At 38.9% G+C, this 26353-nt stretch overlaps 1 protein-coding gene across 1 annotated transcript in view; it reads left to right on the top strand.

Annotated features, from left to right (window-relative positions):
- Positions 1–26353, top strand: part of SND1 (staphylococcal nuclease and tudor domain containing 1) — a gene marked incomplete in the record, with an annotated part of 3811866 nt that overhangs the window by 2448775 nt on the left and 1336738 nt on the right. Inside the window, 1 exon segment of the mRNA XM_044088623.1 lies at positions 25304–25492. Coding sequence (XP_043944558.1) covers positions 25304–25492 — 189 coding nt within the window.

The raw sequence follows: 26353 nt of genomic DNA, 5'->3' as shown, positions 1-26353 counted from the left end.
TTTTGATCCTCACTGGCGTCAGTGCAGGGGAAAACAAATTTCACAAAGAGGGTTTCTAGTTGAAGATACTGAAGACGTTCACCATTGGATAAAAATCCAGATAATCACTTTAAGCACCACTTACAGTGGTAAGTTACGCCAATGTGACAAAACACTAAGTGTAATATCTACATGTGATTGGAAAGGACCAAACTGTTGCTACAAAGTAAATTTAGAAGATCATCACTGACAGAGATGCATATTTTATAGAATACATGCTTGCATACCATTATGCATATTTTGCAGCATCTGCATCCTGGACAAGTTAGTAGAATCTTTAAAAAAAAAAAAAAAAAAAACACACACACACACTAAGAACTGCAGAAATGCTTGCACTGTATGTTCTGCACCCCCCCCCCCCACACACACACACACACACATGCACAGACATACAACTCTGCTTCCTGTACAGTGGCAGAGAAAGGCACAATGTGAATGTTGGGGAAGGTAACATTTCTCTCGTAAACCTCCTACATTAGAGCTCTGGAAGGACCTATGCTAAACACTACCAACGTAACTGATTCCTAACTACAGCTGGAAAACAAGCAACTTTGGTGCTTGTGAAGTCCTAAATCATTTTGAAACCCTGACAGTTTATGCATTGCTATATTTTAACCTCATTTGCACAGTAGTTTATATTACTTAGTCTGATTTTATCTAGGATGTTTCTTTCATTTGAAAAATGGCTAGAAGGAGATGTGGCCCTGCAGAATCTTGTCTATTGGTTTACTGGCCTGTGGGAGTATTGGTAAGCATGTGTGTGTATTCTTGTATTAGCTGAACTTTTACTTATTGAGATGCAGGAGGTAAAGGACCTCCAAATCTCTAATGTGATAATCAAGGCACAAATCCTCCCCCTTCGGGAGTCTGCAAGACAGAGTTAAGTTAGCTGCTGTATCATGATCAACGATAGTGGTGCTATGGGTAAATTTAGTGCTTTCATTATGTAATTTTATAAAGTTCACCCTTTTGAAATCCTTAAATACATTGACATTGGTAACAGGGTGAACTGGTGGTCTGAAGAGTAAATATCACTGGTTTATAGCCCAACTTAACTAGAGAAGGAGAGATTAGGGGAGTGGAACAGATGGAGGCAATATTATTGAGGACCAGATCCAGCATGTTTTGGCTTTCAGTGGGTTCACTCACTATTTATTCTGGGGGAATTCCTATTTATCAGATTGAAAAATCTCTAGACTTACTGTGCATTAGAGGTAGAGGTGTTCCACTTGGTGCCGAGTAATTGTCATCTAGGCTTATGGAGTTACTGATTTTATAGGAATTTATTTTAAAACTTCCAGGAATCTAACATGATCACCTGGAGACACTGGGTGGTGGAGGGTTGTGTGACAACATTGTAAGTTGGAAGGTTGTCTTTTCCATGGTAAACTGAATATCTAGGAGTTCAGTTTGTAAGTTTCTGGGTCTATGTCAAGATGAGATGTGGTCTTTGAGAAATATGGAAATACCACTGCAGTTTCCACCTGGCCTGATGGCATGGTAGATGCAAAACACAGGTGTGGAGGAAGTGCTTTGTGTATTTAAACCAGGTCTCTCTAACTACAAGTATATGGGCATGCTTGAGATGCAGGAGCAATAGGCATTCCATTCAGTTGAAAGTCTTAATAACATCATCTTTCCTTTTTATATTTTTAGATACTTTGCTATTGTTCTGCTGGACATTTCAACCTAGTAAATTCTGATTGGGATGTTAAAGTGGCTCTATTCAACGCCATCAATTTAGCAGAAAAAATCCTAAACCTGAGGCCTTCCTGCAACTTAAACACATTCATATGTGTGTGATTTCAATAACATAGTTTCAGAGCAATATCTTCAGACCTACTGGCAGTTGTGGGAGAGTATTTGTAGTTGTCAGGGATATCATCACCTCATGAGTTGATTCTGCAGAACACCAAGTCTGAATTCCTAAATGTCCAAATCACTGTAAACAAGGTTAAGTACTGAATCATGGCTAAATGTAGGACACATGTTTGAGTCCACTTCTGAGCATAGTAGCTATTTTAATGCTTTAACTAAAATCTCCATTAAATCTAGCACCTTTCTACAAGGGTAGATAAACTGGCTGACCTACACTGCTAGTGGCATGTTCAGTGATTTCTTGACATTGTAAATGCTAATTCCTTTGTACTAATAACTTAAACATCCCTACTAGTGGCCTAAATTGCCTTGATTTTTGTCCTCACAAATGTGTCTACATTTTGCATACCTCCATGTATACCATCTTCCCTTGTTAAATCAAACCCTACATCAGTGACCACCATTTCATTTAAAACTGGTAGTACTTACCCTCCTAGTACCTCTTTGTTTAGGTATTTATAAAATGAAATCCTCCTTCAGTTACCCAGAATGTAAATAAATTCTTCAGCAGTCTTCCTTTGACAAATCATATTTGTAAAATTGCTACCTGTGCCTCTAATTTCTATTCCAACTTTTATGTTGACAACACAGTCCATATACATACCAAATTTAATAAGAAATTTAAAAATAAATTCCTATGGGAGAATACCTGTATGAATATATTATGAGAGAGAAATTATTTAATACTTGTAATAAGTCTCATGATTCTATTTTAAGAGGATACTTAAGAACTAGTAAAGTGCTTAAGGGTACCATTTGGAAACTAAAATGGAATATGAATTTAAAGTAGCCACTGAAACCAAACAACACCCATCAGTGTTCACTAGTCCACAGTAATATTGCCCACTATGACCAAATATGAACTTAAAGTAGCCAGTGAAACCAAACAACGCCCATCACTGTTCACAAACTAGTCCATAATAATATTGCCCACTATGACCAAAAAGAAATAGCATCCTTGCTGACAAATTTAGTGCAAATGTTACTTCACTCACTGTTGTAGTCATTCAGCAGATTCCATAATCCCAGCGACTCGCTTTAATTACTTAAGCAAAAGTCCTCTTAGCTTTCTCAAAATCTAAGTACATTTCATCCATAGGTCCTGATAACATACCAGGTTGCCTGATAAGTAGGGGTTCAAATAGGCCATACTGAATACAAAACTTTTATCTAAGCCTCTCCACTTATTACAGTCCTAAATCCTGGAAAACAACCAGGATTCACAGAAGGGTAGCCCAATCACAGATGCTGGTAACTATAGACCCATTAGTCTCGCATGTAAAACTGTGGTGCATATTACCTCAGACCTCATTAGTCTGGACAATTGAAATCTCTTAAACGTGGACCACATTAGTTTGGTTTTCTTAAAGGGAGATGTTCCTTGTGAAGTTCTGACTTGTGGGATTTTCCCGCTGTGGAATCACTTAACCAGCCCGAATACTAGAGTAAAAAGTTTCCTTCCTACTATGGCTGGTGGATGCCCTTCCCTGACGTCAACATGCTGGGGTATAAGTGGAGTCCGCTGACATCGTGACTTCACTTCTTGCCATCAGAGCCCGAACCAGACATCCTGTAAAAGTGTTGGTCAGTCCATGCTAGGGTAAAATCTTTAGAAATCTAAGTACCCTGTTGGGGAATTATTTCCTTTTTCTATCTAATGTCAGACAAGTTAACAGCTGTCTCTGTTGTGGAAAACAAATCCCACACCGAGACTTCCACTCCCTTTGTGTAACCTGTTTGGGTCCAGACCATGACGTCCCTAACTGTCGTTTCTGCACTCATTTGAATTCCAGAACTATTCGGCGTAGGGCAGACATTTTAGCTAGGTTCATTAGCAAGTTGTGTGTTTTTTTTTCATCCTGACGTTTATGTTCTTGAATGCTAACAGCCCAAGCTCAGGCCTACTGAAGACACCTATTTGTCATGTTCTAGCCCTTAAAGAATGGTTATCGTGGAAATTGATGAGGTGCCTTCACAGCCTCCTCCCTTCACCAAGGTGGTAGAGAAAGCCTCTATTGAGACCCTTTGAGTCCGATACACCTTTGGGCCCCTCAGCATCTTCACCAGTCGTTCAATGTTCATTGGTCAGGTCCGAGACTGCTTTGCAGGCCTTGGCTTCCGGTGAACACAGCACTTGCACTACAGCTCCAAGGTCTTCAGGTGTCTGTGGCCCTAACTGTGTCTGTGGAGCTTTTCTCCCCAGGTCTCTGCTGTAAAAGGGCCATCAGCTCAGCTGGGCAAACCCGCTCAACAGATGTAAAATAAATAAATAACACTTAGATTATTTGACATATAACAATATATGTGAAGTATAATATTATGTTAATATAGTTTGATTACTTTTATATGAATGTATATTTGCCTATGCCACAAGTGATAATTCAGTAAAGGTGTTTGGGGGGGGGGGGGATTCTGGCTTGAGGTTAGCTAAGTTTGCAGACAACTGTAAATTCAGTGCTTGTTTGAATTTGGACCGACTCAAAGTTCTTCCATCACAGGTTTAGCAATTAGTGCAAGGACATTGGTCTCAAACTAATTGTACAAAATATAGTATACTTAAGTTTGGTAAACAAAATTTTTATCACATTATACCAAGTAGGTGCCATACTCTTCCAGTTGTACACTGCTGCAACAGATATCTTGATGGTCATGTTTCTGCAGTAGTTCAGAAAGCCTTCTGTGTGGCTCATATTTCCAAAGGCATCTCTTCTAGCTCCAAAGAGGCTTTAATTCCCCTTTACTGCTATCTCTTCTGACCCATTGTTAAATGCAACACCCCTCTTGGCATATATTTGTCTAAATGTATCACTTAGCTTGAGCGATTTCAGAGATTCCCAAATAAAAAGTTTGGTGGTCTCAAGACTCTCATAAGTAATTTATTACTTAACTCAGAGCATGCAGTGGTTGACCTTTGCTTTCAGTGATGCATTTGATGATACATTAGTACACAGGAAGTTGAGCAGTGGGAGCATAGCTGGTGAAATGAGTCAGAAACTGAAGGTTAGGCAGCAACACAGATTGAGACTGCTGGGTGGGGAGTACTTTTACTTTTGTGGTGAGGTAGCAGGCAAAGAAAGGAGACTAGAGATTTGGGATGGTATGATAGAATTCAGTGTTGCACAGAACCAATATTTGGAGTATTCCAAATGTATGTGTAACATTTGTTGCTGGCAACCAAGATGTGGGGGGTTGAATACAGTCAAAGATGTGGCATAGTGGGGTAGCAGGTAGTGGTTTCGCCTCACAGAAATAGGTTCACCAAATTGATTCCTGGCTAGTGTGCCTTCTCTGTGGAGTCTGCATGTTCTTCCTGTGTTTGTGCTCACGTGAGTTTTCTCCAGGTGCTCAGGTTTCCTGCCACATTTCAAAAAGATATATGCAGTAGGTTGATTGGATAGTCTAAACTGGTCATAGGTATGAGTGTACATGTGTTTGTATTATGGAACAACTGCACCAGGGATAGCCACCCAGCTGTGTGAGCATTGGATTTAAATGATTGTCACAGCTGATGTGACACCCTGATTCCATGTGCAAAAATGGGCAAAAGGAGTTGTGGAAGGATTGATTACAGTCCAAGGTACAAACGGTTCATCATTACCTAAGCAGACTGTAACCAGAAAGATTAAAAGCCAGAAAAATCTGGAGTGAAGATGTAGGGAAAGACTTGTATGATTTAGCACCATGGAATAGTGGGCCCAAAGAGTGCTTAAAGTAATGAGCATAAGAAACTCTGCCCACTATAAAAGAGCAGCAGATAAAATGGTTACATGAATGACAAGTGAAGTCTGTTCATGGGTAGGGTGCAGTTCCCTTTCTTTTGAAGTCTCCACTTTTGCCATTCTTGGCTTTTAAATATAGTTTTTACAAATGTGAAAATAAATATGAGAAATTGTTGAGAAGATGCAGTGCGGAGAAACAGAGGTACCGACCAGCCAATGGATAAGTAAGCCTGTGACCCTAGAACCATCTTTTCTAGGCATCTGTTGCAAAATTCAGATGGATGTCTTTGAGTATTTGAAGAAGTACCTTCATCCAAACTTGAGTTGCATCTGACTTCTGTAGTGACCCAGTAAACAGTCAACATCACCCACAGAGTTTACTAGGCAAGTAGGGAGTGGAAGTAGATTGTGACACGCATGCACCCCTCGAGACAATTTTAATCAGTCAGTTTCCCAAATTTATATCTTTGAGAGGTGGGAGAAGTCACGCATGAGAACAGGGAGGACATGCAGACTCTGCATAGAAGACACACCAGCTAATTAGTGAAGCAGAGAAATATCTTGCTGAGAAATGACAGGGGTCCTTTCAGTGCTACCCCATTTGAAGGAATAAAAATTTTTTGGAACAGTGTAATAAAATAAAAAGTACTACAGAATTTGGTGGTGTCATCAAATGGGACATTAAATAATTCAGGATGGAAGGAAGGAGATACTTGTTCACTGGCAGATAAAGGGAGAGTGATAGTCACATAACCTGTAACTTCAGAAGTAAGGCTCGGTCTAGAAAGATGATACAGTGGTAGTATCCCACCTAGTAAGGGCGAGATTCAGTTCTTATTTCTCCATAGGTTTTGCCAGTGATTTTTTCCTAACAGGACCTTAAAGTGGTCTTTCTGTAATACTAGCTTCCCATTGATATCGCACTGCAAGTGTTCTTGGGTGCAGAAATTTAGAATGACTTCCAGCATTTTGGATTGCAAAGTGTCGTGGATCCTTTGAAAATTAATGAAAACCTGATATGTAATGTTGAAGGGAATTAGTGTCATTATCTAAAGCTGGTTTCACAAGGAGATGAAGGACAAAGCTGTGCGGGCTACAATCTTACACTGAACATTTTTTGATACTTAAAACCTTGCTGATTCTTAAGGATGCTGATTCAGGCTTTACTGTTATTCAAAGAGCTGGCACACTGATAATATGCTGCAACTACAGGGGAGCCAGCCATGTCACCATAAATTGGTAGTAAAATAACGAGAGTAGTTATGCAGAGAGGAGGTGTCAGTTATTAATGTTGTATCATACTGTGCTGAGAATTGGTTCATATGCCAAGCAATAGTTATGCCTGTGAGCACTGAAATCTAAATACCTTTCTGACAGTTAATGACTATATTGCACAGTATATATAGTTCTGTTTATCAAGCTCATCCAGGAAACTGCATTGTGGCTCCTAATGAAGGTTGTGCTATATTTTTCTCATCTACTTGCAAGCACCTGCAGCGTTTAACAAACTTATATTTGTTTCTGCTTTTACTTGAGACGCATATGTTCATGTCTACATCTGATTAAACTCTGCTAAATTTTATTGGCCATGTTTACTTCATGTGCCTGCTAAAAGCTTGCAACCATTAAAATGTAACAGTTATGTGAAAAGCTTTTTGTGATGCTTCATTTAATTGTGTACTTGTGTGTGTAATTTATCATAAGTTACTATTTCATTCAAGAGCCAGGAGGTTGGGGGGGTGATTGAAGAGTTGTGACCTGCTGGCTTCTCCCTGGGGCTGGGAGGACTTCTTATGCAATGCAGTGCACACTGAGCAGTGCAAACTCCCTAATGGAGACCAGAGAAACCACCACTTTGCTAGTGGAGGAGCAACTTGGAGAGTAACCACTTGTGGAAGTGGAGGAATCTTGCCTCTCCCTGGTATCTAGGTCTGTGTGCTCACATTAAGGCCAGGGAGAAAAGATGCAAACCACCCCCTAATGGCTCTTTTAGATGGTGGCCCGTGTTAGTTGACCCTCACCCTGGTAATGGGGAATGAATAGGCTGATTTGGCTGAGAAGAGGGCTGATGGTCAACAAACAGAGGGGGCAAAATGTTGAAAAAAAGCAGGTCAGAATTTCTCCTAACTACATTTTCTAGTTTTTCTATAGTGTGCCTTCTTACTGGTGCCAAAGGATTCCTCAAGAAGCACCTTGAAAGCTTTACTCTCTGTTTCCTGATTCACTTGACTGGGACCGTCTTCTTTATTTTCATCTTAAGTACTTGTACCAGCTCCACACAAGTGCCTACTTTTTAAGGGTGACTTAAAGTTGTTACAACTAAATTACTTTTGCTTACTGTTTTAGTACAGGTAGGGGTTGTATATGTTATTTGCATGTCTTCACTGCCAGGCCTCTGGATATGAACTTGACGAGCAATGGTAGCAGGGTGTCTGCACTCAGTACAGCCAGTATTTCCTTTCTTAGCCACTGTCTGCTAAAATGTCAGCAGCATCTGCATCAAGCATTCTCTGTCACAAAATCGGTGTGCTAAAATATAGCAACATCTGAACTGTTAGTTTACACGCAGCATACTGTTTCTGTGCATACAGCACTCGCTTGGCACTGGTCATCACTGGACATTAGCGAGCATACTATGTATTCACTGCTGGCCAAAGGCATAGAGAGAAACTTAATCTCATCAGTGTTGCATGATTGGATTGCGAGGCTTCCTTCATTTAGTTAACATATAATTCATTTGCATAATTGTGATGCTTTTCAGATTAGAATGGCCCCTTTCACTGTCTTCTTCAGAGAAGTGAATGCAAATTTGTCACTTTTCAAGAGATTAAGGACAGTTGTATTTCATGGGTGCTGCAAGGCTGGAATTATTATTTATGTTTTGCCTTGCTTTGCTCTCTAGATCTCAAACTGGCATTGACTATGTATAGACTGACGGTCTAATAGAGGTTCCAACTTAGGTAATTGCTATTTTTAATGCAGTTTCCAATACTAGAGTACTTTGACAAAGCATTATTTATAGTGAGACGAGGGTTGAGGGGAAGGCCCACACTGATAAACGGTCAGCAAAGATCAAGGCTTATCCTGCATGAAATCCTGTAGATTTCACTAAAGGTAACCAGCATAGGTACTGATGAAAATGCTGCAGAGATGTTGCCTTTTGACAGTGCTGAGTTCAGTGACAATAATTTTGGTGCTCTAGAAAATGACTCCTTGCCTCTGTATAAAGGACTCGTTTGGAAAAAAAAAACGGCCTCCTCCTCCTCAGAAACACTGGATGAGTTTTTAATGTTTTTATTCTTTGACAGCCTTTTTGAATGATTCACCTCTGCCATTTCTGTTACCCAGTTTGAAGGCAAATGAGCTAAATATAGGAAAAATAGCGGAAGAGTCACAGCCTCAGAAATTTGTTGTAAAAAGGCTGGCAGTAGTCTTGCACAGTCATTGATTTGTGTTTTTAAATTGAAGATCTGTGAAGAAAAACAGAAATTAAGCATGAGCCACTGTGCATCCAGCAGTACTCCAAAGCTGATACACGATGTGATGTACTTTATATAATTTGAATTTGATCAATTCAGAAAGATACTGGCCAAGTTTTTCTCTCTCAGTTCTAGGGTCATAGAGTCATAGGTTCATTTCTAATCTTTGGTCACTGTCATATTGGAATTTGCATTTTCTTGCCATGTTTGTCTGGGTATGCTAGTTTTTCTCCCTCCTAGAAATATGCTGCCTGTTTGGATGCTGTAAGCTATCAATACATGTGTGTGACACACACACACCTACCAACCACACACCCACAATACACACAGTGTTTACCTTGATTTTGTTTTCTGGTTTGCGGCTATACAGGATCTAAACGTGCCTGATTAACAGGTAGTTGGATAGTATCCTTCAAAGTTTTCTGGCATATATGTTAAGTACATGATCTTTGCATCATGACACCTAACTTCTTTGGAGAAATATTAGAGGTTGTGGGTTTGAAACTGTTGCAGATCTGTGTGGTGAAGCATTATATCTTGATTCTTTTAGTCATGCAGATCGCAAGCTTTCCACAGGTCTTCATTTTAATACGCCATCCTTGAACATGCATGTCCATTTTAAGCTTAAAAGACTCGAACCCATGGTATACAGCTTTGCTGATGATTATCATCTTCCTTGGGTAGTGATGTCTTGTTGAGCATAATGTCCATTTCTGACATCCTAATGTGTCTATGATTTCTTTACTAATTTGCTGAATTTGCATTTGATTATTTTTAATCTGACTACCACTCAACTTGCTGGTTTGAAGAAAAAAAAAATAGCTATTATATCTTGAATGAGTATGTTACAATTTATATCAAGATGAATATTGCACATCTTAATTAACTGGTATAGTACCTTATATAGCGGTTTGTCACATAGTATGTATGGCTTATAGTAAGAACATTAATAATAAGGTTGTATTGTAGTGCATGAATGAGAAGCAAATAACATGTATGAAATATCAGTACTGAAACAATTGTGTGATTGTTCTAAATAGCACTGAAGTCATCAGTTTAAAGAACAGTGTGTCCCTGCTGGGTTTGTGTGGGTGAGCAGTGATTGTTTAAGAATTCAATTTATTTGGAGTAATGCTTTGTTATGCCTCTTGGTTTAGAGTGTTTGTTGTACTCTAGTACTTGCTGTACTTACCCAGGCTTTAGTACTCCTAGAGCAATGCTGCATTTCTTCCCATTGCACATGGACATGTTTTTAAGTAAAAAACCTTCATATAACAGTTTTTCCCTTTGTGACCTCACTGAAAGCTCAGTAAACTTTACCTTTGGCAATGTGAACACAGGGATAGTGTGAATGTGCCCTCATATACTTCAATGGATGTGCCACAGCGTGTTTGTGGGACCCTGTCCATTAAAATCTGTGGGTGCATTCCCACACTGCAGCGTCACAGTGAAATATAGTAGAATTATGTGGGCATATCCTTGATAAAAACTTACAAAGCTTTTGTATTAATAAACCACCCATGTAATACTGGTATGGTGGGGAAGAAAATGCTTTGGAGTACTTAAGTGACACTTCTGCAATGTATACATAAATACAAGTGAATACTTTTACTGTAATGTAGTGCACTAGTATTTTGTTAAAACTGCCATTTCGTAGGAGAGGCATTGCATGCAGAAACTGTTAGTGAACCCATCTGTATCTTTTTTGCCCACCTCATTCCCATTATGGTCATGGAGCATACAGACACAGACTGTGACTGCTATGCTGTCTTGTGTGTGCACCATTAGCTTTTTGAGCAGAGGTCTGCAATTTGCATCAGAATTATTTCAGATCGTTTCTTGCTGATTAGGTCACAGTGAACAAAGATCTACTGTAGTCTGATAAGTGTGACAGTGAAACTCTGCATCAGCAGGGGGGTTGCACTAGCAAACCCATCTTTCCAAAAAAGAAAAAAAAATGTGGCGGCAAAATGCTTCTCAGTTTCAGTGAAACAGCAGCCCTCTTTAAATGAGAAAAGTAAAAAAAAATAAATAAAAATAAAAAATAAAACAAGCTGCTTTTCCTCAACAGTGGGTTTGTAAAGGCAAAGTGAAGAGGCTTAATGTGCTAGCCCAGGAGTCTGTTTCCTTTTGACACTTGTTCTTTGTGAAGTGGTGGTGGTTCTTCAGTGCTGCTCTCCTGAAGTCAAGCAGTGAGTGAATAAAACGGAGAAAATAGTGGTTACTGCGATGAAGGACTTTTCATACTAGTTTAACGTGTACAAACGAGTAATACCGATTGTAGCTTTAGGGAATTTTTTGGGAATCTCTAAACTTTCTTCAGGAACAGTCAGTGTAAAAGTAAATCGGAACATTTGAGTTCTCTTATCCTTCATATGCTTTTTCCAGACTGAAGTTCCAGAATAAGTGCTTTCTTTTTCTTACCTATGTAGATAAATGCAGACCATCACTGATGTCCACCGAAGTAGGTGTGTGTGTGTGACTCTGTTTCATATATATTCCATATGACTGTAGTCCTTTCTTCTTAGCATGCATGTTTTTACCTTTCAGTTGCTCTGTTTTTTTTTCTTTAAGAAGTTTTTCTGCTTACCATTTGCTTACTGTTGCTAAGCCTATTAAGTTCAGTTTTAATAGGCAACCTCCAAAAGAATGTATTAAAGTTTGTACTGGACAGCCAAGAAGAAGAAGACAAAATTATAATTAATGTATAATGCAGTAGTCATCTGAATTATTGATCTTAAATCATTTACAGAGATGTAATAGAAGAGTCTGGGAATTATCCTTAAGTACATTTACATAAGCGATCATGCCTAACAGGGTGTGTATTAATGTGTAATTAACACCCACCCAGGGGTGTTATGAGGCCCGATGCCACAGGCTGTTATGTTAATGGTGTTGGTGAAAGCATTTTACATTTAAAAACAAATATATAGTACTTAAAAACTTAGTAAAACAATTTAACAGAGAGCCTATTCTCTGTTTTTCTCTTTCTTTCTCTCATACAAATCTCTTCTGTTTTCACAGACACATACATATGCACATGCAATCTCTTCTGGTTTCATGCTCACATTCAGTCACACAAGCATAACTCTCAACCTCTTAGCAGAAAAAAATCTGGACAAAACCAAAAATATTGGGAGGGACAAAGCCCCAAAACTAGGGACAATTTTTAAATATTGCTTTTATAAACTCCGAAAGTTGCTAGTATAAAAACGCTTGTATTACAATGCATTTTTGAAAGATATAAAGCCTGAAACTCACATGCCTGTTGCCACAAGACGTCAGAAAACCACAACTTTTATGAGGAACCAACAAAAAATATGAGGCAAAACTCTGGACATACTGCAAAAATTTGGAAGTTTAAGAGCTATGCACACAAGACCTCTCTCTCTCTCGATCTCGCACATGCAGTCTCCCCTGCTTTCATACACGCATTCATGCACACAAGACGACTCTCTCTCTCTCACTCGAACACTGTGTCTCCTGCTTTAATACATGCATTCAGTCTCACAAGATCATGCTCACTCTTTCGATCTCTCTCTCTCACACACACACGTGCACAGTCTCCTGTGCTTTCATACACGCATTCACTCACACAAGATCGCTTTCACTGTCTCTCAATCTCTCACACACAGCCTCCACTGCTTTCACACATTCACTCACACACACACAGACAAAAACATAAACACATTCATGCACTTTTTTCCTGTTTATTTTTTTAAACTCACTAAACAGTAAAAGCAATGCTTAGCAAGTGTAAAATAATGGCGGCCATTAGTGTTTTTCAGTCCGAGCTCCACGGCAGCTTGATATGCTGCCGTGAAGTGGTGGACTCATTTTTCAGTGGGTATTGTACGTTAATACCCTGCTGCGTTCTCTAATCAGGGTATTGAGGTACAGTTTGCCCATTCTCTGAGCAGTGGTAACCTGGCTTAGAATTTTTAAAAATACCATTACTCTCTTAAATGCTTGAAAAGGCAGAATGATTCTCCATCATCTAGAGTATTACTTAGTTGCAGCATAGTTTCCAAACTTCTGAATTTATTTACTGTCTGTTAACAGAGTGAAAGAGGTGGTTTCTGGATTTGCTTCTGCCACAACCTGTATCCCAACTCAAAAAAAAAATGAAGGTAGAAAACGTGTCTTGTACTATTTTTTTAAGAGGTAGAACAAGAAATGATTGTGAGTAGTGACAGACTGACATGGAATATAGTTGCTGTATTTTGCTGACAGTTGATTTGATGTTATAGGATTTTGTGATCAGGTATATAATACAGTTGCCGTCAGAGAGAGCCCCCCTCCACAGTTCACACACAAATGATAAATCATGGTAACTCAGTGGTTGAGATTTCTGCCTCTGCCTTTTCGTCTAGGGTTCATTCCAGACTTCATCTTATTGTATTCTTCTTAGGAGTTTGCATGCTTAAGGTATCCATCAAGTGGCTGCAGAGCCAGTGTCCCTAATGTCAAGACAGTAACATTGACAAATGTTAGTAAATGTTGATAAACTTCTGCGCATGCTCTGAAGCTATTCCTTGGACCGTGCAAATTCATAAAGTATTTTTGAATGGGGCAAGCCCCTTCCATCCCCTATGTAGGAGACTGTGCCCCTTGCACCCCCCTGCTAATTATTTACTCTATCGCCATGAACAGACAGTCCCCAGGGAAAGGACAAATTCCCCAAACCCAGGGACTGTCTGATCTCACTCTATTGTCAACCACATTTGAAGACAAAAACAGAGGTCAACTTTAGCTGACATCTAGTACAAGAAGGTAAACCATCTCTCTCCCTCTTTCATATATATAGTTGTATGCGTGTATAAATGTGTGTATATCTATATGGATAATGTGTGTGTGCGTATGTATGTATATATGTGTGTGTGTGTGTATGTATATATATATATATATATATATATATATCAGCCTTAGTGGATGGCCCTAGCCCCAGGGAGGGGGTTGGGGTAGGGAGAGAATACTGAGAAGAGAAATGTCATTTTAAACATAGCAAGCTCTACAATGTGTAGATTAGGTAGATGTTGAATCAGCACTACATTTTTAGTGTACTGATTGAAGTTCCCCATTTCAGAAGTCATGCAGTGATGGGTGAGGATGAGGGGAAGAAACAGATTAAAAAATAAATAGGTCAGTTATACCTAGATTGACGGGAAAAACACAAGAGACCAAAACCTGACTACTGCATACCTTTATTCTGCTTTCCTTTTTTAAAGGTTTGCGTTTTCATTATCTTTCCCTCCAACGTGTTTTATTTATGTGTTGTAGGTTTAGCTCTGCAGTTTGTGTTTGTGGAGATGCCTGTATTATGGAAGTAAAGTGCCACACTGTGTAACTTGCTCATCTGGCACCCGGTGCTGGTCCCTGATCTGTCTTACAGCTAATCACAGAAGAACCTTTGCAGTACCGTTCTGTAATGGCATTCAGAAATGTGGTTATAGAAAAGAAAATGGAGGAGCTGCACTTCGGAATTGTGCCCCCAACGCATTGTGCCCAGTACACCTGCCCCTTTCATCATACCCTTGCAACACTGCTGGTACCATAGATATAGTAGGGGGTAGAGTCTTTGAATGCATTGAATCAAAGTCACTGATTTCCTCATAGGAGCTTGAAAGACAATGTAGGGAAAGAGATGCATGCACGTTTTTTTATAAGGTTTTAAACCATCAATCTTTAAGTTAGGAATAGTTGGGAGTCTTTCTAGCTGCACTTAGAGTATGGTACTTTTCATCAAGTCACATTTTATCGACAGACTGTTCCACTGAATTTCACGTTTTAAAAATAATTACTTAGCAACCTACATAGAAGTGGGGAAAGACCCCCCACACACACAAATACCCACATTCAGAGGGCATTTCACCCCTGAAAATATACAATAACTTTCAAGGTTGCACATCCTTGATGGAAGTTTGTAAAATTTTAAGTGGCCTTCAACAGAACAGACCTCTCTGAAATGTACATTTGTTCTTTTAAATCTTGCCTGTACCATGACTTACAAATGTAGGCTTTTAGCTGTTACTGCAGCTGTAGTTTGTGTGCTGGTGGCGAGTTTGATGAACCATAGGTTAGTCGGAGAATTAGAAGGGGTGTATGTATATGTATGACAGAGAGATAGAAGTGGAATCTGTCACTGTGTCACCATCATGTGTGACAAGCACCGTCATGGAAGAAGAGAAAGAATGGCTGTAGAATGTTGTGTCTTTCGGCTTTTCCCAGTTAGGGGTCGCCACAGCAGAACTCTGGTCCGCTAATGATTGGCAGTAGATTTTTACGTGCCGAGTTGCCGGTCCTGACGCACAACATTCAACGAAGGTACGCCCATTCATGCATGTCTCCACACACAAGACGCTCTAGCTGAGAATCGAACAGGACAACGTCTTACTGTGAGGTGACAATGCTACTGCAGCACCACCACCGCAGTAGTAAAGAATAGCTGTAGAATATGATGGAAAGTTTGATTAAATTGCAAGCATGAGTTGTAATTTATATTATACTTGCCCATGTCACTGCTGCAGAGTGATAGTTTGTAAACCAAGTTAAAAATGGATCATGAGGAGTGGGATACCCAACCAGTGTCAAACAGATGTTAAATAGAATGCCACTTTAATGCTGCATGAATTTAAAAGCAGGAAATTAGTCAGTGTGCTGAATTAGTGAAATTGTACCTTCAGAGTAACGTTTTATCATTTACTAGCTGTTTTCTGTGTTTTGCAAGGTACTGTGACAAGTTTTCAGTATCTGATCGTTGCTATTTATGAAGACCTGAAAGTAGAATAACAGCTTTTTGGTCTTCTGTTTTTGCCTTGAATCATTGTGATAGTGTGATGAGAGCGTTACTTGTTTTCATGACATCTAGGAATGGTCATTATGGCTGTTATGTTTTCTTATTTGACTACTCTGTCAATTCCTCCTTTAAAAAAATTACTAAAGCAGTGAGTATAAACATCTCTTGTGTAGAATTGCACTACAATACAGAATTTTCCCCCTATAGGCAGGCAAGGATTGATATCTACCATTGTAACCTGCGAGTTATAATGGCAGCACCTGGCAGTCTTCTGTGATTCATAGTGAATGTACCTGTCCATTTTGGTACTTCATCTGCATTAGCCGTTGTTTTGCTGCTGGGCCATTTGCCCTAGCATTTCCTAGGGAGTCGTCCATTTTGCTACCATTTGAAAATTCAACCCTTGTCATGCTTCAACCTGAATTTTTATGATCAAGGGATTCATTTCCCCCTTCCAGCTGCTTGCTGTCCGGTTCTTTTTTAGAAGACAGTCTTTCTGGTTAACTTAATTTGTCAAGAAGGGTTTTAGAACTCTAAGCTGCTCTTTGTAAAGAGCCTTACTTGGGTTTCCTCAAGAACGGCATCATTATGAAACTATTTCTTTTGTTCCTTTATGTGATCCTCTTGGGATTTTCTCAAAAGTCTGTCCATTTTCTGGTCTTTTTTTCTTTGAAAATAGAACAGATGCGAATGATTTCCACCCATACTGCATATATGCACCAAAATCTCTTGTTTTGTTAGGGTGAGATTTCTTCATGAACCAGATTAATTTGTCTTATTTATGTTCAACACAGTAGAAGGTGATTCTGTCACTATTATGAATGTACCTCTTGTGGACAGTTCTAAGTTTCTTGATTGTCTCTGCTGTTTTCTTTTTCATGGAACACTATAGTTTGTTTGTACTCTTTTCTTCTTTAACACTGTTGTACAAGGCATTATTACAATAGTATTTTTCAGTGTTTTTGTGCTCCCATCCACACATCTGATATCACGCTGCCATCCTAAGGATGCCTTTATTAGACTTTGGTCTGCTCTGTACCACATTTTTTGATGCAGGATAGCAAGAGAATCTGATAGTCTCGCCAGAACCATTTCTAAATTGCTTTGTTCTATTTTTCCCACTACCTCTGCTAGAAGTTTATTCCTTGCATTTTCCACTCTTTTTGAAGAAATGTTTCCTTTTCGTCCCTTTATTACACTGATTTCAACCAACTCATCCTGTTCTTAAATAGCTTTGCATTTTCTTAAAACAACTTTTTTTTTTACACATTTTCATCCACTTAAAAAAAAAAAAAAAGTTTCCTGTCTTGCTTTTTTTTTCACTTAATGCAGATATTGTATTGCTTTGGCTTTAACTTTTTTCCCCTCCTGGATTTATTATTGTTCCTTCAAATGCATGCAGTCTTTTCATCCTTGCCAGAGCTTCCTTGAGAAATTGCCCCTGGCTTTTCATCTCCATCTTTGGTATTTTTACCAGCCTTGTTCAATTTTGTCTCTACTGTTAAATTTCTTTCTTCCCTGCTTGGCATGGTGTTAAAGTAAACTTAAAATAGTTCAGCTAAAGCAACTTTATTCAGTTACATAGGTGAACAGGCTCTTCTCTGACCCTTTTTAGTTATGAAGCTGGTCACAAAGGTGTAAGGGTAAATGCACTGCATAAGGATGGTTTAGAGTCTGCATGGGATAAAACCTGAAATACCCTTCTGGAATACTTCAGTCTACAACTCACAGATCAGTCAGTCACCCATCCTCTATATTTATAGTATCTTCTCTTCAGCTTTTATGCCATAGAGACAAAATGGGGAACTTCATATAAACTGACATGGATTTTATTTTAAAGTATGATGCCACAATGAACTTGTATTGATAAGAAAAAGATGGCTATATTTTCTTTAGTCTGGAATCAGTTTCCCTGTTGATCCTTGGGGGCCCCACACTTTCCCTATTCTCTCCCTATCCTTGGAATTGACGACCTACTTCACTCTCGTTGTTTTTCCATTTAAACCCATTCTCCGCCTTTCCTTTCCACATTCCCCTGCAGCTGTATTCCTTCTTTCTTCCTTACACCACTTTATTTTTAATGACTCTGCTTTTGTACATCTATTTAAATTGTCGGTACTTGCGTATTATCGCAACAAGATTTTCGCGATAATACTGGTTGCTTCCTGTTATGTAAATTGTAACAATAATGCTGTGAAAATGTCAGTGTTTTCTTTCACACTGAAATTTGTTTAGGCAGGATTATTAATTAAAAAAGGAAAAGTTTAAGTTCAGGTTTGCTCTTTACCACAAGCACCAATCTCCCTTCGTCCGAGGATAGCACCATCACAACACAAAACCAAAGCACTACTGTCAACTTCTCACATACAAAACTACCCTCGAATCACCTGTCAACATCATCAGTTTTACAAACCTTTTATTTTTATGCAAGTTTTTGTTATAAAAGTTTCCTTGCAGCTCTGTAAAGTTTGACAAACCACAAAGCATTTCCAGGTCTCCGTGTTTTTTTCTCATCAACATTCCATCTACATAGTTAAAGTGCTCCTTTCGGCAGTAGGATAGCAGCCCAGCCAGTTGAACCGTGCGTGTGTAAAGCACGCAAAACAGGAAGAAGAGTTTCACAGTTGTTTATCTTCCTGAATGTAAGCCAAACGTATCTGTTGCAAGTAAAGATGTACAATAACAAGTTACACTAATTCCCACACTCTTAATTGCAAGAGTTTGTAGAGTCTGTTTGTAAAGATAATTTGTAGAGTCTTCCTTAAGGAATTAGTATGGCTAGGCTTGTATAGGCCCTAGGGCTGATAGCCTAGTACCAACCTATGAACACTAATTCCCACACTCTTTTCATGCCAGCATACATATTACCGCAACCGCAAAAATCTGGTTGTGATAATACGCAAGTACCAAATTGTCTTATAGTAGTAGTTTGCTGTTATTGCTTAGTTTACATGGCATTTGTTTGTATTCTGTACCCACATACTGTTAACTTTTGTGATATTTTTTATATTTTGTGTTTTCACTTATTTTTTCATTTAACAAGGTTGTGGCTGTAAAGGGCCTTTGCGAGTCCATTCCATCTACCTACGCAAAGTAGTTAAATTGAGCATGCATAAATGTCTTGTATTTGAATTAAATGCATTTCAGTTTTGGGTAAGCAAATCTATTTGGTGGAGTTCGTACTTAAAGCATCTGATGATGTAAAACAAAAAGCAGAACAAGTGGCACTAGCAGCAGAAGGCCAAAGTATGAAGTAAGGAACTCTGGCCTGAATGATCATGATGCTTTATCTTTAAGCCTGAAGACCCCCAAGATGTACCTCAAAACCCTGAATCTCATGGTTAGACCATGAAAATTCCCAAGTGTGCGTGGTCCAGTGAAACTGTCATCCCTTATGCTGTGTTAGAATGGTGTTAAAGTCCACACATATGGTAATAGGAGTTCATCATGAAATAGGCAATATTGTTTAACACTTCACATATTAGAAAAAATAATAGCTTAACCACAAAATGATACTTAACACATGATGTTGTAAACCACTACATCATACAGCACTCAAACTGTATAATTTTTTTTCAAAGGGATGAAACCTGTGCCCCCCTCTCTCATTATTGGTGATTGGAGGTTTTATCCTCCCAGCATCATTATCTGAATGTGCATAGTCTAAAGATCATTTAGATTTACCTAACCTAAACTCAGTATTTAAATGTATAAGACAGCAAACCATCTAACGTATGAAGTTGTGTACAGTTTTGGATTTGACAAACTCTCTCAATGCTTTGTGTCAAACAGATGTTACATCATGTAAGATAATAATCCCTGAAAGTATCATTACTATTTGTGTCTCAGGAGAATCGCAGTATTTTTTCCCCTCTAGTTTCATTTCAGTCATCATAATGCTCTTCTTAATTTTGATTTCTTCCTGCACTCCTTATTGTTTACGTTGCAGACTGATCTTTTACTTGGTATTGCTACACTGCTATTGGCCTTTTCCAGCTTTCGATCATTGTTCAGGCTGCTTGGATGATATCACCATGAGCAGTTTAGCTGGGAATGGAGTTTTCTTTGGTGCATTTGATGGTATAAACAGCTTTCATTGCTCAACATCCTAGAATATAGTTACGTTAGAAACATGTAGTAAACATCAGGTAGTTTTTTTTTTAAATACATAATTATGGATAGGTTAAGTGATATAAATGTGTAAATAAAAGTATCTTCTGGATGAGGACAGTAAATTTGAAAGCACAACAGTTGCAGAATCACTGCAAAGTGCTGTTACATTTCCAGGTTTTAATCTCTCAAACTGTCAGTTTGTAATTTTTCTACAGGGGAGCTTGCTGCATTTTTCAAATAATGTTCCTGTCATATTCCTTTTGTCACACATGCTTGCAAATGAGAAAAAATAATCTCAGTTGTTTAATAGAGTGGGTAGGTACATTTCAAACCATGGGATTCCAGTTTTGCATAAATGTGCACACTTGACTGCAGATACGCAAGGAGAGAGAAAGAGGAGAATTTATATGAATTAGTACAAGAAATGAGTGTGTCATAGAAATGGAAATTCTTTTAAAATATTAGTTGTTTAACTGGGTAGGTGGGCTGGTTTGGAAACCCTTTTTAGCCACAAACAACTGTGTATCTGTAACATTGATAGATTACTGTGAGTAGTCAAAAGTATATGGAGTCTTTATTGGAAATGGCCAAAATTTAGTGACTGCAAGCATCAGTTTTGTTCGCTCTTCCCCATATAAAATTGTATGATCTTCAAACTTTTGTTGGATAGTTAATCTGTAACGGTTTGGTGCTCTGCCAGAATCTGTAGGGCTACCAGAATGTTACTGCCCTTCACACACACATTGGGTTACACAACCTCAAAAGGACAAGAAACGAGACTAGATCATGCTGTTCTCTCTATGCTTTTTCTCCATTTGTTTTCCACTCCTTTTTCTTCGAGCCAATACTACAGTGATGTTCGAACTCCACTGTTTGACCTCTGTGATCTCTTCTTCCTCATTTGACCTAGAAAAGCGCATTACTTTCATGTGGCAGTACAGCATTACTTTCGTGGGAGGACAGTAAACTTGAGATATGCTCCTTTACAACTTAGTGTGCAGAGAATCATGGAAGCATCTTTACACAGCCCATCATGGCTCGACACATATACACCTGCACACACTGGAGTACGTGCACGGTGATAAGCTCAAAGAATAGCAAGACCACCGTTTGCTGCAGATAGATGCAGTTGTTACTTAATGTGATGGTCTGAAGGGAATAAAAAGGCAACAGGACTGCTGCACAGGAAGATGTGGAAAGGGACTTGGCAAGCCTAGAGAAATTGTCTGAAAAAGTAATTCAGTTATCAGGAAGCAGTACCCATAGCAACAAGGAAATAGAAATGGACTTGAAATTGTTCAGAACAAATGGTCTAAAGCACAAGTAGGGTATAGAGTCAAAGTGGCAGAGAAGGCAGCAAATGGGAAATGGTGGTTGTCCTCCTTTATAGAATTTGGATCCAGAGTATTATGAGCAGTTCCAGAGACCACCTTTTCACTAGAGCATAGAAAAAGCCATGCAGACTCTGCATGGCTTTTTCTATGCTCTAGTGAAAAGGTGGTCTCTGGAACTGCTCATTATACTCTGGATCCAAATTCTACAGAGAAGCAGCAGAAATGATCAATGATTTTTTTTATCAGAAACCATATGACTAGAATAAAAGTGACATCCCCACACCTTGCCAACCTGCAGAAGATCTTGATAGTTTCTTCTGTTTTTATCTGCCTGATATTGTGCTCTCCCAACTGCTGTTTTCTGTAGGAAATCACTGCCGGTGCAGTTTCTAAGTGTGTATCCTTTGCCTTACAAGGTTTTCTTAACTGCATGGCCATACAACCACAGAGAAGATATACAAAGATTCAGAGGGTGTGGGAGACTTGCACTCCACATGGGTGTACACAGGCTTGACTGTAGCAAAAATGCTTGCTTTTATTTTTGTTGGGCTGATTTTCTGACTAGTTGAACTTTGCAAGTTGAGTCCCTGCTGCAGTGGGATTTAAGACCTAGGTAAAGCACAAGAGGTACTTAATATTTTTAACATTGAGGAAATGTGGCAAAGGTGTGGGTGGTACAGAAATATTTAATTTCTTCGGGGGAGTTGGAGTAAGTACACATTTTTAAAAAATGAGGTATATGATAACAGGAAAACACAGTTTGAAGCTACAAGGTAGTGTCAGGAAGTTTTTTTTTTCAGTGAGCTTGTGGTGAAGAATTTGTAGAGTCTTCCTTAAGGAATTAGTATTAAAATTCAACAGAATTCAGAAATGCATAGGAATACTGAAGGCATTTAATAAGCTGGAGGGAAAAAATGAAGAGGCTGGTCAAATGGGATCTGCTGCTTAACCAGAATGCAGGAAAATGGGCAGACTGGATGAGCTAACTAGTTGATCTTTATTTACCATTATAGTTTGTCATGTCTCTGGAACACAAGGTTACAGACTGTAGTTCCATTCTGGGATTTGAAATCAAGCATGAAACACTGACATCTTAGTGCAGCATAAGGGTGTGGTGTATAGAAGGGGTGTTGTATCCTTCAAATGAGGTGGTGAATTGACATCCCTTCTATATGCATCTTGATGCTGGTACTTCCTGATGAATGTCCACTAAAAGTAAAATTTAATTATTTGGAAAATGAGAGTCTTTATCCTTTGCTGTAGTTTCCATTCCTTGAGAGTTGTAGCAGTATGTGAAACTTTCAGATTGTTTGTCCACATAATCACTCACAGTACAGTTTGTCATTTCTGTACCAGAATAAACATTGTTTAATGCATTTTGTAGTATGCTGTATGATAAGAATGCTGTACAAATTGGGGCTTTGCTATGTAGTTCAGCCATTTAAAAAAAATTAAGCAGAGGTTCTGACCACCTGACTGCTTCAACTTAAACAATTAGGGACTTGGATCACTCATAGTAAACCCTTCTTCTCTACTTTTAATAGAAATTTTTGCTCTATTTTGGATGCATTGCCCTGAGTATTCTGTGGTACAAGGTAACCAACTTTGCTTCTGAAGCTGTGATAGCTAAGCCCACCCAAATATATTTGGATATTATACTTTGCTAAACTAAAATGTAAGCATCCATTGCATGAGTGACCAGACTGCTTTTGGTCAGGAGGGCTATAATTTTACCAGCTATGTTGAATAGTATTTTTGTGACCATTTTGGGCAAGTGTTTTTTTATAGTCATTTTTTAATGTGGGTCTCCTTCCTTCATTTTTGGTTTATTACTTTTGTTACAAATTGTCTGGGTTTATTTTTATATGCCTTTTGCCACTGTGCTGACCATCAAACCTGTCTGTTAGCCATTGTCATTCTTTTCCCAGTCTTGAGTATTCCTCAGTGAGGGCAAGAACTGGCTGGAGGGGTGCCTTACAAGGCAGCCTTAACTATGATTTGTGCCCTTGCCAACATCTTGGCATTGAGGGCATATTTATTATGGTCCCGAATCCTGCCATGTACAAGAGGGCAAGTGATTAGTGTCACAGCAGGTACAACTGCATCTACGTTTTATTTATTTGTTGTCCTTGTTTACTGGGAGAGTATGACTAGGCAGTAGTTCCATTTTTAGTGGAAACCCAGGGAGAAAAGCTTCACACGAAATACACCCTGTGCGAGTGCTGCTTCCATACACCCATAATAAGACCTATCACATCCAAGGCATGGTGGCTTAACACCTATCCTAGGCCATTGTTTGTGTCATTGCCCCCTGAGGAATTGTGGCATTAGATGGACCTAGTAACCCCCCTCCCCCCCACTTGAAGATAGGCATGCCCCTCTTCCTCACACCAGCTCCAGCAGAACCCTAAGACAGTAATCATACCGTGGTTGCCTGGGCCATGGTCACGGCTTTGTCCTTTATCAACTTTGCTGGCTTTGATTGTGCTTATATGAAAAGCTATTAGAGCATTAGTAAATCAACTCAAAAAAATGTTTTGCTTCCCCACCGGTTTTACTAAAGATGAACAAAATATTAGACATTTCTGCCTTCTTTTTGGGCCACATGGTCTTGCTTGCTTATTTTTACTGTCCTTACTGTATTTCATTACTTTAGTGTCTGACCACCTTCAATATTATAGTGTTGAAACTGCAAGCCAGACTGTTGTGCTATTTGCAGTGTTTATGGAATTCTGAAGTATGTGCTATGGTGGTTCATTTCCATCATTTTACCTGGGAGATGCATTTTCGGGATGGTAGGACCTGCTGTATCCATTCAGTGCAAATATGAACATTTGTTGTCTTAGGATATAAACCCAGAGTTCACCATGATTAGTACGTGACCAGGTGTGGTTGCAGTCTAAGTCTAGACATAGCCACCTTGCTGCATAAATAATGGAAAGTTGTGTCTTTCGGCTTTTCCTGGTTAGGGGTCGCCACAGTGGAACTCCGGTCCGCTAATGATTGGCAGTAGATTTGTACGTGCCGAGTTGCCAGCTCTGATGCACAACCTTCAACAAAGGTATGCCCATTCATGCATGTCTCCACACAGAAGACGCTCTAGCTGAGAATCAAACAGGACAACATCGTACTGTGAGGCGACAGCGCTACCGCAGCACCACCACCGCACTATAAATAATGGAAAGTAATTGTTCTTAATTCGCAAGAAATGGGCATTTTATTTAAAAAAATAAAATGCAGTGTTTTGGCCTTGTATAAAGAACAAGTCTTGCAATTACTTTTTTCAGGACAAAAAAAGGCACAGCGAATCCCTTACCTCTCCAGCAAATTAATAAATCAATAACATTCAGCTGTTATAAGCAGAAGTAACACCATCTTAGTCAATTTAGCAAATACGGCCTGAGGCATTTGTATTTTATTTTGTGTGAGACTCCATTTCATTCTGTTCTTTGTGCATGAGTTTTCTTTTGGTTCTGTGCATTAGGTGCTTGAAACTTGGAAATTGCTAAATGTTTCTTTTAATAACAAAAGCTGAAATTATTTTTTACCAGAATGAATGGCTTTCCACAGTAGCTTCTTCAGCTACCAGCCCTTGACTTTTCTAGTGCATCTGCTTTAAGCTGTAGACTGAGTACTTGTACATATAATTAGTACTGTACAGTGAATGTGCTTAGTTTTCTTCTTTGGTTATTTAGATAACTTTCCTGTAAGTTGATATTTTGTTAAACACGTTCAGTGCTGAAGATGTGCCAAGAATCTTCTTTTTTGTGTGTCAGATAAGTGTGCTAAAGCTTTTGTAATACCTACAGACCCATGACTGCTTAGTCTACTTTGTTGTAATATATTATGGCTTGAACTTAAGAAATAGGACTGAAATGATGATTGGATGACAGAAACTGTCTGGAAGTATAGTGTAATAATCTTTTTTTTCTTCCTGCTTTACAGGTTGAAGTTGAAGTAGAGAGCATGGACAAGGCTGGAAATTTCATTGGCTGGCTGCACATCGAGGGAGTGAATTTGTCTGTCGCCCTTGTGGAGCATGCTTTGTCCAAGGTCCACTTCACTGCTGAGAGGAGCACTTATTATAAAAGCCTGCTCACTGCAGAGGAGGGGCCAAAGTTAAGAAAAGAAAAGGTAGGAGATGTTTCATTCTGGATATTTGACTGGATTATACAGTCTTCCTCACTCCACACCCAATATCTAAATATTGCTACACTGCAAAAACTGTGGAGTGGATTGCAAACACAGAGGCCATAAATATTGCAGGAGAGAGTGATACTAGTAAGAAGATGTGAAAACAAAACACAAAGGTCATGTCAAGCGATGCATAACAGGCTTGGATGCAGGAATGTAGACAGAAAATTCAATTTTCCACTCTTTCGTATATTATTACATTCCCCATCATTTTATTTAAAAAAAAAAAAAAAAAAGTGTGCATCTTCCCAAATATTGGTACCTATCCATATGATTATTGGTTGTTGTCCCTATAACCATTTTTTATATAAGCAATCCTTTTCTTACATAAGTTGTATGCAGACATATGTTGCAGGCATTACATCTTGTAGCACCAGCTTCTATAAATGTCTGTGATGGAAGTACTTTGGAGGGCAGATGAAATAATAAATGGCCTCCATCGGAAAGCTGGAGAGACATTAATTATTTTTGTTACATCGATGCCTTTGGACACTGCTATAAAAACAGAAACGCTTCAAGAGAATCTGTATACAGGGCATAGTATTTTAGAAAACCAGATGTGTAGGACACCTACCAACTGAAGACGGGGAAGGGTGGCTCAAGAGTAATATAAGAAAGTAATTTTTTTTTTTTTTTTTTTTTTTTTTTTTTATATATATATACACACACACACAGAGAGAGAGAGAAATTAGTGGACATGTCTAGTTTCTGGTGTATGTTGATGCGGATTCAGGGAACATTGATAAATTAAGAATGTTATTCCAGAGTTTGTTTTGCGACACAAAGGTGTACTATATAGCC

This window comes from Protopterus annectens, chromosome 11.part0 (assembly GCF_019279795.1).
Source record: "Protopterus annectens isolate FY-2018-M chromosome 11.part0, PAN1.0, whole genome shotgun sequence".
In the NCBI taxonomy this organism is placed as follows: Eukaryota; Metazoa; Chordata; order Ceratodontiformes; family Protopteridae; genus Protopterus; species Protopterus annectens.
Note: the sequence above shows the minus strand (reverse complement) of the source record. Positions and strands in the feature narration are given on the sequence as shown.